The sequence below is a fragment of the Falco peregrinus genome, chromosome 17 (genome assembly GCF_023634155.1).
Source record: "Falco peregrinus isolate bFalPer1 chromosome 17, bFalPer1.pri, whole genome shotgun sequence".
NCBI classification, from domain to species: domain Eukaryota; kingdom Metazoa; phylum Chordata; class Aves; order Falconiformes; family Falconidae; genus Falco; species Falco peregrinus.
The window spans coordinates 2,637,716-2,649,138 of NC_073737.1; the positions used below are offsets into that span (position 1 = coordinate 2,637,716).

Here is an 11,423-nt window from a genome sequence, read left to right on the forward strand (position 1 = left end):
TGCCTCTTTTTCTTTCCCTGTGCCACAGATCACTGCCATATCCGTGCTGTTCCAGCCGTGCTTCTGCATCTATAAAGCTTGTCTGCTGAAAGTAAATGGGCGGATTCCTGGGCTGCTTTGTCGAAAACCAAACTGAGTATCTGCTGTACCAGACTTTGATTTCCCCGAGTCTTCACTCTGTGTTTAAAAAAAGCCCAACAGTGATGCTTAACCTTTTAAAGTTGTCTTTTACCAAGTAGCCTGTGCCGGATTTTGGGTTGTACAGCCTTAATTTTCTGAGTAGCGTTTTGGAAAGGCTTGTTTCTTTTTCTTTCCTTCAGCTTGTCTTATCTTTCCACTTCTTTTTTTGTCGTTGTGCCTCTCACAAACATGCAGTTTCAAGGCTGGCACAGAACACCGTCCTTTGCCTCACCCACCTTGCTGTGGAGGAAACTGCTGCGCTAGGAAGTCAGTTCTAACGGACCCCTTGGTTTTGTACTGAACCTTTTTCGTAAGCCTTTTTCGGGGACAGTTTTTATCCAGCTCCTTTTTCTGATTGTAATTAAGCAGCACAGCCGAGGAGACTGGTGCTGTTTTTTTCCTCTGAAGACAATGCCTCTAAATGAGTAACCTGGCGTATAAACTGCTCAAAACAAATTACTCCTACTTCCCTCTGATACTAAGATGCCTGAAGTAAGCTTTGAATTTGCAGGCAGTCAAGCCTGTTTCCTTTGGCAAGAGGTTTGATCTGAACTGGCGTGCTGAGCCCTGGAGAGCTACTGTGGGGTTTTTGTGGTTTTTTATTTTTTTGTGGGGTGTGGTGGGTTTTTTTTGTTGTTTTTTTTTTTTTTGCAGGGCTCAGGTTTTGCTTACAGCCAGTATCACTGGATTTTTTTAAAATTCATCTGACAACCCCTTGCCTTCTCCCCTGCTATCAGAACTTGTACCTTCTCTGGAAGTAAGGTGCAAAGTGATTCCTGTAGGAATAAACGCTCTCCTGTGGTTCTGTAACGCATTGGACTGAGACAGCCGTTCTGGAACAGACATGGAAGAGTTAAACCCAAGCAGCTGCTGCTTTATTTGAAGTGGCTTGTAATTTTCTTCCTTTGATGCAGAGTGAGGAATGTAATCAAGATGGCTGAATAGAGAATTTTAAGTATATTTTGGTGAGACAGCAGGGAAGGGAAATAGAGGGCAGTTTCTTGCTGGGTGAGGAAATTAAATATAAAAACCTAGAGCTGAATTGCCACTAAACTGGTATCTTATCATATTTGAGTGCTGTTTAAAATAGTACTTAACTCGATTCTCAGAAAAAATAGCAGCTGCTTATGTGAGGAAACAGCAACTGTTTAGTAATATAATGCAATAGAACGGTTTTCTCAGTCGAGAAGATTGCATCTAGCAGGCAGGAGGCGTTAATCTGTGAACATGAGTAACTGCCAGTATTTCGTTTGAGTAATTGAGTTTTGTTTGCCGATGACAGCGGGGTTAACAGTCCTTTCTTCATTAGGTGAATGCCGAGATGCACAGAAATCGGATCATACGTTGGATCCCTTCCCATCCTGTCTTCCCCCCGCCAACCCAGCTTTGAATGTTTGCTTCAGTGTAAGTTGTGTGCAAGGGTGAGATCCTTTCTTAAGACGTTTTTCAGCTCCTAAGGAGGAGGCAGGCTTCCTTTTATCTCGAGGAATGATTTCCTGGAACACGTCCTGGCTTCGCGTGTGCGACCTAAGCGTGCCGTGAGCTCCTGTTCCAAGCCCCTGCCATGATTTTAATGCTGTGTGACAGATCACCTGCCATCGCCGCTCTCTTTGAGAGCAGTGAGAGCATCATCCTCTTTGCGTTTTGCAACTTAAGATCTTAAAAATCTTCGTGCTGGGTCTAGGGAACGTGAGAAAAACGCCTGTTAGGGCACAGAGGACAATGCATCTGCAGGCGTCCTTGCGTGGTTTAGTGCACTGCCAGGGTCCTGGGGTGTCTGGGCAGTCGGGTGGCCCTTCTTTTCTTCTGGTGATGTTCTGGTCAGGAGGAAGGGAGCTGGCCTAACGCAGAAGACCCCAGGGAGGGTGCAGAGCCGTGAGCCGGCTCTTGGTGCCATCCAGCTGCTCTGCCTGGCGTAGGCACTTGGCAGGAGCAGGCTGCCGACGGTGGAACTAATGAGGCTTAATTAAACAAAGCCTTTAGAAGTAAATGCTGTGACATGCTGGCAACAAGTTTCTTTAACCTATCACAAAGCAAGTGTGCTGTTTACTTTAGGAGTCAGCTTCTTGGTGCTGTATCTCTGAGAGAATAATTGTGCTCACGTTTGAAAGTTGCTCTTGGGCAGTTCCTGCTCTGGCTGGGTTGATGCAAAGCCTGGGTCGCAGGGTCAGGTTAATTAAATCTCAGTGTAGCTGAGCTGGTTCTGTATAGATTGGCTGCTGCTTTCTTCAGAAGTGGTATGTGTGACAGGCAAAGGCACAAGTGGCCATGATACACTACAGCAACTACAGGTGTAATGAGTGAATTAATGCTGAGCTGCCTGGTCGTTTTCTCAGTTTGACTTGGAAAGTGTTTGCTGCTCTTTCCCACCTCGGCCAGTATACCAGCAAGGCGTTTCTCAAAAGCAGGTCCCCGTTTAAGCAGCTGTTACAGAGCCAGCTCTTGAGGAAACTTTGCTTCCTAAAGGATTTTTCTGACATGTCTTCATCAAAGGAGCCTTTTTGCTTACAGAGTGGCTTTAGTTACGAAGTGATGGACTCCAAGTGCTTCCAAGGCTAAACTGTGCCTTAGTAGATCAGACCTGGTTCCTAATACTGTGGTGTTTTCCCCACGATGTAAGAGGGGGGAGTCTTGGGGTGAGAGTCAGTCTGGAGTGAGAGCCCCCGGCTGTGCCCCCACCTTCGGCACGGCAGGCTGGGGCTGTCCGGCTCTGCTCGGCCCCCGTGCGAGGGGGGAGAGCTGTTCTGCGTTTTTGGAGGCACGGTTGGTAAGAGTTGCGAGGAGACCTCTTTGGAGGTGACGGCTGTTTGCTGACAGGGCTGGGTGCTGTGCTGGGACGGTATCTTGATTTTTCCTGTTAATGTTTTTAGCTGCTAGTCGATCGCTGAGGTGACAGCTAATGTGGAATTAGCTAGGAGTTAAAGAACAGGGAATTTGAAAGAGAAGCTACCTTAGACTGCTTCGCTAAAAGTACCTTTATTCAGGATAAAAACTTGTCAAAGTGGTGTTCGGTATCCTCTTTGGTTCTACATGTAACCTCTACTGAAAGCCTGAAAACTGTGCTTTGTCTGGCAATGTCAGAAAGCAAAACTTCAAGATTTGTGCAAGCTTTTCATTTTTGTGTGTATGTTACCTTTTTTTCTTTTTCTTTTTTTTTTTCTTGTTTTTTTCTCTGTGTGGACACAAAGGAATTTTGCAGTGGAAAGTGAATGCCATTTTTGCAGCACTTGCAGCTGGGCGGCTCGGGACAGGGGGGAGGAACTGGTTTAGGGTCATATGTTTGAGCCGTGACTCAGTGCCTGTGCGGTGAATTGAAGTGTCTTTTATTCAGAGATCAAGCACACTAAATTTCCTTGCTGATCTGCATTGAAGACCCTGAAATCCCACTCGAATGTTTGATGTTTCACCCTTTCCATCCTATCGCCTAATTCCCAAGCGACTTACCCTGTCAGCCGCAGTCTTCCAGTGCCACGTTTTTCTTGGCTGACAGAGGATGGACCTGGTGAGTGGGGGACCTGGTGTGTGGGCAGAGACAGACCTCACCTGTGTGAAATCCAGAGGCAATTAGCAAGAGGGAAGAGCAGAGAGCAGAGCAGCCTGTTTTATGAGCAGAGAGGGTCCGTCCGCAAGAGCAGAGAGAGCTCGGCTTCCCTCTTGCATCTGGCAGCAAGTCACAGCCTGGCCGCTGCAGAAGGGATTGACTGGGATTCTGTAGCGGGCGCAGATCAACAAGGGATGAAGAGCTGCCGAGAGAGGAAGGCTTGCAGCAAAGCCTTCCCAGCTCGCTCGAGTGCCGGAGGTGAGTGCCAGCTCTTTCATGAGCAGCAGGCTGCGGAGAAAGAAAAGTGGGGTGGGAGGCGAGAGGGGAAGAAACGAAACGCCACGCTGTCAGGAGGAGACTTGGAAAGGGACGAGAGCTTCGAGCAGTTTTCCTTGTGCTGGGTTGCCTGGCTGGGTACGAGAGCTGGGAGGACTGCAGCTGGTGCTTCCGAGATGTCAGCGGAGCCGTGAAAAGGGGGTTTGGATGCTGGTGGAGTCTTGGAACAGCTGTGAAACCTCTCAAGGGACTGGAACAAAGGGCAACCCATGGATGGTTTTTACTCCTCCGCAGAAGGAGGTGGGCAGGGTGGGATCAACGACACCAGCAGTAGGAAGAGCTGGGCAGAGGAAGGCAACTCAGAGTTGTTCTTCCGTGTGGTGACAGCTGCCTTACTTTTCCTTCTCATCCTCTCCACGCTCCTGGGCAACACCCTGGTGTGTGTGGCTGTGGTCAAGTTCAGACACTTGCGCTCTAAGGTCACCAATTTCTTCGTTATCTCCTTGGCAGTGTCCGACCTCTTTGTGGCTCTACTGGTGATGCCCTGGAAGGCTGCCACCGAGGTGGTGGGCTTCTGGCCCTTTGGGGCTTTCTGTGATGTTTGGGTGGCTTTTGATATCATGTGCTCCACAGCCTCCATCCTCAACTTGTGCATCATCAGCGTGGACCGTTACTGGGCCATTTCCAATCCCTTCCGCTATCAGAGGCAGATGACACAGCACGTGGCTTTTGTCATGATCGGAGTGGCTTGGCTACTGTCCCTCTTGATTTCTTTCATCCCTGTGCAGCTGAAGTGGCACAAGGATCGTGAGCGACTTAGCCTGCGGGAGCCAGGTTTGAACGTCACCAGGGAGGAGGAGAACTGTGATTCCAGCCTCAACAGGACTTACGCCATCTCGTCGTCTCTCATTAGCTTCTACATCCCTGTTGCCATCATGATTGTGACGTACACTCGCATCTTCCGCATTGCTCGGCGGCAGATCCGCAGGATCTCCTCCCTGGAGAGGGCGGTGGAACATGCCCAAAATTGCCACAGCAACGACTGCCCTCACGAGGCCTCCCTGAAGAACTCCTTCAAGAGGGAGACCAAGGTCCTCAAGACCCTTTCCATCATCATGGGCATCTTTGTCTTCTGCTGGCTGCCCTTCTTTGTGCTCAACTGCATGGTGCCCTTCTGTAGTGCTGACCTCCATGAGCCAGGAGAGCTACCTTGTGTCAGCGAGGTGGTCTTCAACACCTTCGTCTGGTTCGGGTGGGCCAACTCTTCTCTCAATCCGATCATCTACGCCTTCAATGCAGATTTCCGGAGAGCTTTTGCAACCATCTTGGGCTGTGGCTGCCTTTGCCCCAGCAATGCAGTGGAGACAGTGAACTTCAGCAACCAGCTGGTCTCCTACCACCATGACACCACCTATCAGAAGGAAGTGGTGACCCTCAGCTGCCCCCAGCTCCTTCCCCATGCTGTTCTGCCCATGGAAAACAACGAGGTGTCCTTTGACCGTGTTTCTCAGGTCTCCAAGCCCACTCGCAACACCTGCCCTGTGGATGCCTTGCCTGCCGCCATGCACCAGGAGTGTGAAACGACCATCTCGCTGGAGAAGATCACACCTTTCACCAGCAATGCGTTCGATTGAGGCAGGGTTGGGAAAAGGGTGGCGGGATGGTCCCGAGGAGAGACGGAGGCTGGCACAATATTGCCCGTTTCCGGAGGAGTTTGAGGGTGATGTGGCTATTGCACGCTCTGTCTGGGCAGGAGTTTGTATGCAATAGGCAGAGTGATTTTCCACGTGGCTGAAGGGGTTCAGATCCGTGGGTTTGTAACATTCTGTTTCAGACTCAGCCCTGGCGGGCAGTTGAGATCTGTGTCGCTGCTCTCTCTAGTTGACCCATGGGAAAACGCTTTTCACAAAAGATGACAGTGGAAGGGCTGGAATTCCACGTTCCTTGTGACTTCAGCTGGGAAAGCAGAGACTTACGTGGTCTGCGGAGCCTCTCCGTAGTCAGCGAAGCGGAAGCGCGGCTGTGCTGGTGGAGAGAGAGGCTGCTTTTGCCACTGCCTGTGTCTAACAGGCCATCAACCCGCGCCTGCTAAATGGACACAAGCCAAATGCAACTGCTTACTTGGTGATAACTGCTGCTGGCGTAACGAGATAATCCTGCCCTGTGCTCAGCGGGATGGTGCTGTGCTGGGTAGCAGCCTTTAGCTAGGGAAACCCACTAGGAAGGAGGTAATGGCCTTGCTGGGAGAACTCGTAGGCTCACCTCTGTCTCTTTGTTGCTCAGGCAAATGATCCTGCAGGTCTGAACAGGTAAGCAGCCACCTTCCCTGGAGCCCGAGGCTGTGCTTGGTAGCAGCTTGTCTGGAGCGTGTTGGATTCCGGGAAGGATTCGCACGCTGAAGGTCTGCTCCGGCCCCTGGAGCCAGAGCCAGCCTCTCTCAGCTGGGCCGGGCGCAGCTGAGGGCTGAGCTGAGCAAGGTGAGCTGTGCTTTAGCCCCAGGATGCCGGGCCGTTTGCTTGGAGCCTTCCGGAACGAGGGCGCCTGAGCAACGAGAGCAGAGGAGAAAAATCAGATGTTAAAGAAAGAACGTTTGTTGGTTTGGTTTCTGTGCCTCTGCCACATCTTCCGTCAGTCAGGTCCTCCTTTCCCTCAACTCTTTCTTCCCCCTTTCACTTTGTTCTCCCTCTGATTCCCTTCCTCCCCCATTTCATTAAGGATCCTCCCCTTGCTGTCTCATTTCAATAATAACGGCTTCTGTGGCAGTGCTCTTTGCTCACCTGTACTCTTTAATTAGCCTCTCCTGTGTGTATGGGGGCTTGTGTCTGGTTAGCTGGGGGGGAAATGGCAAGTGCACGGCCCCCAGGGTCTCCCTGCCAGCTCCGACACGGCCCCCAGGGTCTCCCTGCCAGCTCCGACACGGTTGACTTAAGAAAGGCGTTTTGATCGGTGCCTGGTTAAACGCCGCAGCAGCGAGCGGCACATCCACGTCGTCTTGAATCCGAGACATCTTTAGCTCTCTGGCACGGCAGAAAAGCCTCCTCCCCTCCCTAGCAAACGTTAACAAAGAGAAAAATCAGAAGGTGATAATTGCAGAGTAACGGTAATTATTAAATAGAGCCAAATTATAGTCGAGTTCCAGCATCAGCAGTGTGGGAGGGGAGCAGAGCTCACCAGATCTCAAAGGTCGATGCTTGCTTAGAAAAATCGAAGCGCTGATAAGACTCAACCTCATGTAGAACCATCTCCGCGTGCAGCAGCGGTGGCTGGCAGGACCGAGACAGTCCTGGGGTTTTTCAGCTCTGGGAGGTCGGCACAGCCTAACTTAGGGAAGGAGTTGTTGTTCTGACACAGGGACAATGCCCTGGCGCGTTTCTAGGAGGCCCAACGTGACTGACTTCATTCGAACGTTGCTGCAGTATATATGTATACATAAAATAATTTCCCACAGCCGAAGCAGGATGTTGTAGAGCGTGTGGCATGGTTGTGCTTTACTTGAGGACTCCTGGCTTGGTGGTGAGCGGGAGTCAAGAGTACCCAGCTTTTCTCAAAGCAGCACTGTCCTGGCCCCCCTGTTTTTGAAGAGTTTACTGATACTTGTGGCAAAATTTCGGGGCTCAATCCCTGAGACTGGAGAGAAACGAGTAGCTCCGTGTATCGCTGTGATTATGGTGAGTTGCAGGGTGAACCCGCAAAAGAAAGACGGCAGAGAGGGTGATGTGATCCATTATTTTTTTTTTTTTTTTTTTTTTGGTCCACTTATTGTCTGCGTTTAACTTGTGTTGGGGACCATGGCACGGTGGGGGCTCTCACGGTGCAGTATCCCAGCTCCCTCCGGTTGGGCATCCCACCTGCCTGGCCGGTCTCGTGGGTGGCCGACACCTTCCTGGCATTGACATCGGAAGAGACGAGGTGGTGACAATGAGCTAAACCAAAAACTTCCAGGTTCCAGCACCGGCCTTGGCACATTACAGACGTTCCTGTGGTCAGTCTGGGAAAGGGACACCGGTTCCAAACTGGTGGAGCTCGAGCTTGCTTTGGCAAAAATGCACCTTGTTTATCTGCTTTTAGAACAGTTGTTGTTTTTTGTTTTGTTTTTTTTTTTCTTCCACCCCGCCTCCCCATCCTAAGTTCATACAGCATACTGCTACACCCCTGCTGGTATTTCAGGGATGAGTGAAATTAATGTAAAATTAACGTGAGTCAGGACCAGTGTGTGTTTGCCGTTCCTGCCCTGTAATCCCAGGTGAGCCAGTTCACTTTCTGGAGCTCTGGTTTTGCTGTAGGTGAACAGGGAGCAGCAGCATCTGTTCACGCTGCAGCCAGGTTGTAAAAATAAGTGGGTTGGGGTTTTTTTTTGGGCTGTCAGCACTGAGCAGCCTAGGTAAGAATAAAAGGAGTAAAAAGGAGCTCAAATCCAATTCGATGTGAGCTGGATTGTGGAGTGAGGTTACAAACTGGCATCTTTAACGCTCTGGGTGTCCCTTTGCTGCTGTGGAGGTACTGGGGGTCCAACTTTTCTCTCTTCATGTAGCCAGGCCCCTAATGAGATAATCATTAACTAGGAAGAAGTATCCAGGACCCATCAGGTATAACTCCAGCATCCCAAACCACTCACTAAGCCTGGATGCACAGGGACTAGGGGGAAAAGAGCATCAAAGTCTCAATTTAATGGAAATTGGAGGCTGCTGGTGAGAGAGAAGGAGCAGCAGCTGGCAGCCGGTCCTGAGAGCTCAGGGCTGTGCTGTGACCTGGAGGTGAGCTGTTTGGGGGGGCCGGGACTTGGCTCCCAACCTGGGGAAGCGCGTGTTTGGGGAGGGAGGACCCAAATGGCCACCTCTGTCCCCAGCACGGGGGGCTGAGCTGCCATGGACCCGTCTCACTGCTTCACCAGCACTGCTGTGCTTCGCCTGCTCCCGTAGCTCCCCCTCTGCTCCCCCTCTGCTCCCCAACCCTGTGTAGACAAAAATCCCGTTTGCCCGAGCCCTGTCGGTCTCCCAGCTCCCTCCGCAGGCTCTGGGCTCCTTGGAGCTCTGCAGGATTCTTCCTCTTTTCCTCTCCCCACCACGTAGTTCCCGCCGTGATGATGAACACCGAGCACCCCAGATATTTATTGCCGTTACCAGACACAGCAGGCTCCCCCAAACTGCTGCTGGGGTCTGCCGTGGAGAGCAAGGTCTGTGCTCCATCCCTGCTCACAGCGAAAGGCCAGCAGTGCTGTAAGGGGGGCTCTGTGCCTCCCAGGGCTGCGGGGTGCAGGTGTGGGTCGGTGGCACCGCGTGCCCTGATCCTGGATTGCAGCAGAAGTAGCTCCTGCTCTGCTGGTCCTGCCTTCAAGACTGGTTATCTCAGCCTGGCTCTAGCCAAAAAGGGGAGCAGGGCTTTTGTGCCTCAAGCCGAGGCTGGAATCTGTGCCTCCCTGCTCGTATCCATGGGGGCTGGGAAAAGGATGCTGTCTTACTCTGTGCAATCACAAAATCGATGCACGCTTTAATCACTGACCTGGGGAAGGCAGGAAAACTCTGGAAATTGGCCTGGGGCAGGCAGGAAAACTCCGGGAATTAACTGTGTGCGGGCAGTTGGCGCAGCTGCTGCAGCAGGTGGGTGCGGAGTGGTGCCCGCTGCTCCTGCCCCAGCTGGGCTGCCAGAGGGCAGCTGGGGGGGTGGCGTGGGGCAGGGGGCGGCTGTTGCCCTCGGAGGGATTTTGTTTCAGGTTTAGGAGGAATGGATTTAGCAGAGCAAGGGGGGGAACGGCGCGGGACGCAGGGGGGGAGTGGGATGTGGCTGGTGTAGGTTGCCGTCTTGCCTGAGTTTTGCTTCCAAATTGGAAACATCAGCTGCTCCTCTGGCAGGAGGAGGCCAGGGTTGGTCTGCAAGGAAAGCAGCTCCGGGCAGGGGCCGGGACTGGCTGAGGGTCTCCAGATGCTCGGAGGAGGCTGGCAGAAGCTCTTGCGAAATGACAGGCCTGATTTTCTTAATCTATATGGTAATTCTAAGCAATCAGGCAGCTGAAGGGGGAGAGGCAGCAGAAGTTAACCCTGCTGAGGAGGATTTTTCTGCCAGCAAGGCCAGCACCGGCGAGGCCAGTGTCCCTCCCAGCATCCCTCCCAGCACCAGTGAGGCCAGCACCCCTCCCGGCACTTCCCTCCCAGCACCAGTGAGGCCAGCATCCCTCCCGGCACTTCTCCCAGCACCAGTGAGGCCAGCATCCCTCCCAGCATCTCCCGGCACTGGCGAGGCCAGCATCCCTCCCGGCACTTCTCCCAGCACCAGTGAGGCCAGCATCCCTCCCGGCACTTCTCCCAGCACCAGTGAGGCCAGCATCCCTCCCAGCATCTCCCGGCACTGGCGAGGCCAGCATCCCTCCCGGCACTTCTCCCAGCACCAGTGAGGCCAGCACCCCTCCCGGCACCTCTCCCGGCACCGGCGAGGCCAGCATCCCTCCCAGCATCTCCCGGCACTGGCGAGGCCAGCATCCCTCCCGGCACTTCTCCCAGCACCGGCGAGGCCAGCACCCCTCCCGGCACCTCTCCCAGCACCGGCGAGGCCAGCACCCCTCCCGGCACCTCTCCCGGCACCGGCGAGGCCAGCATCCCTCCCGGCACTTCTCCCAGCACCAGTGAGGCCAGCATCCCTCCCAGCATCTCCCGGCACTGGCGAGGCCAGCATCCCTCCCGGCACTTCTCCCAGCACCAGTGAGGCCAGCACCCCTCCCGGCACCTCTCCTGGCACCGGCGAGGCCAGCATTCCTCCCAGCATCTCCCGGCACTTCTCCCAGCACCAGTGAGGCCAGCATCCCTCCCGGCACCTCTCCCGGCACCGGCGAGGCCAGCACCTCTCCCGGCACCAGCGAGGCCAGCACCCCTCCCGGCACCTCTCCCGGCACCGGCGAGGCCAGCATCCCTCCCAGCATCTCCCGGCACTGGCGAGGCCAGCATCCCTCCCGGCACCTCTCCCGGCACCGGCGAGGCCAGCACCCCTCCCGGCACCTCTCCCGGCACCGGCGAGGCCAGCATCCCTCCCAGCATCTCCCGGCACCGGCGAGGCCAGCATCCCTCCCGGCACCTCTCCCGGCACCGGCGAGGCCAGCATCCCTCCCGGCACCTCTCCCGGCACCGGCGAGGCCAGCATCTCTCCCGGCACCGGCGAGGCCAGCATCCCTCCCGGCACCTCTCCCGGCACCGGCGAGGCCAGCATCCCTCCCGGCACCTCTCCCGGCACCGGTGTGGGGATGTCTCTGATGTACCAACTTCGTGCACCCCTCGCGGTGTGTGGAGGGAGCCCGGACCAAGTGCTTCTCTGCTCCCAGGAGAGAAATAACGAGGGTGTCATTAGTTACCTTCCAACATGTTGCTAACAAACCATGTGGTTTGGTTTCTGTGACCATGACGTTCAGCATGAGAGTGGCTCAGGGCCACGCGGTGAGCAT

At 53.9% G+C, this 11,423-nt stretch overlaps 1 protein-coding gene across 1 annotated transcript; it reads left to right on the forward strand.

Moving 5' to 3' along the window:
* Positions 1-130: 130 nt before the first annotated feature.
* On the forward strand, positions 131-8,349 carry LOC101919300 (D(1) dopamine receptor-like). The gene has a single exon (XM_027782294.2). The coding sequence runs from the start codon at positions 4,267-4,269 to the stop codon at positions 5,629-5,631; it is 1,365 nt and encodes a 454-aa protein (XP_027638095.2). The 5' UTR covers positions 131-4,266; the 3' UTR covers positions 5,632-8,349.
* The last annotated feature ends 3,074 nt before the right edge of the window (positions 8,350-11,423 follow it).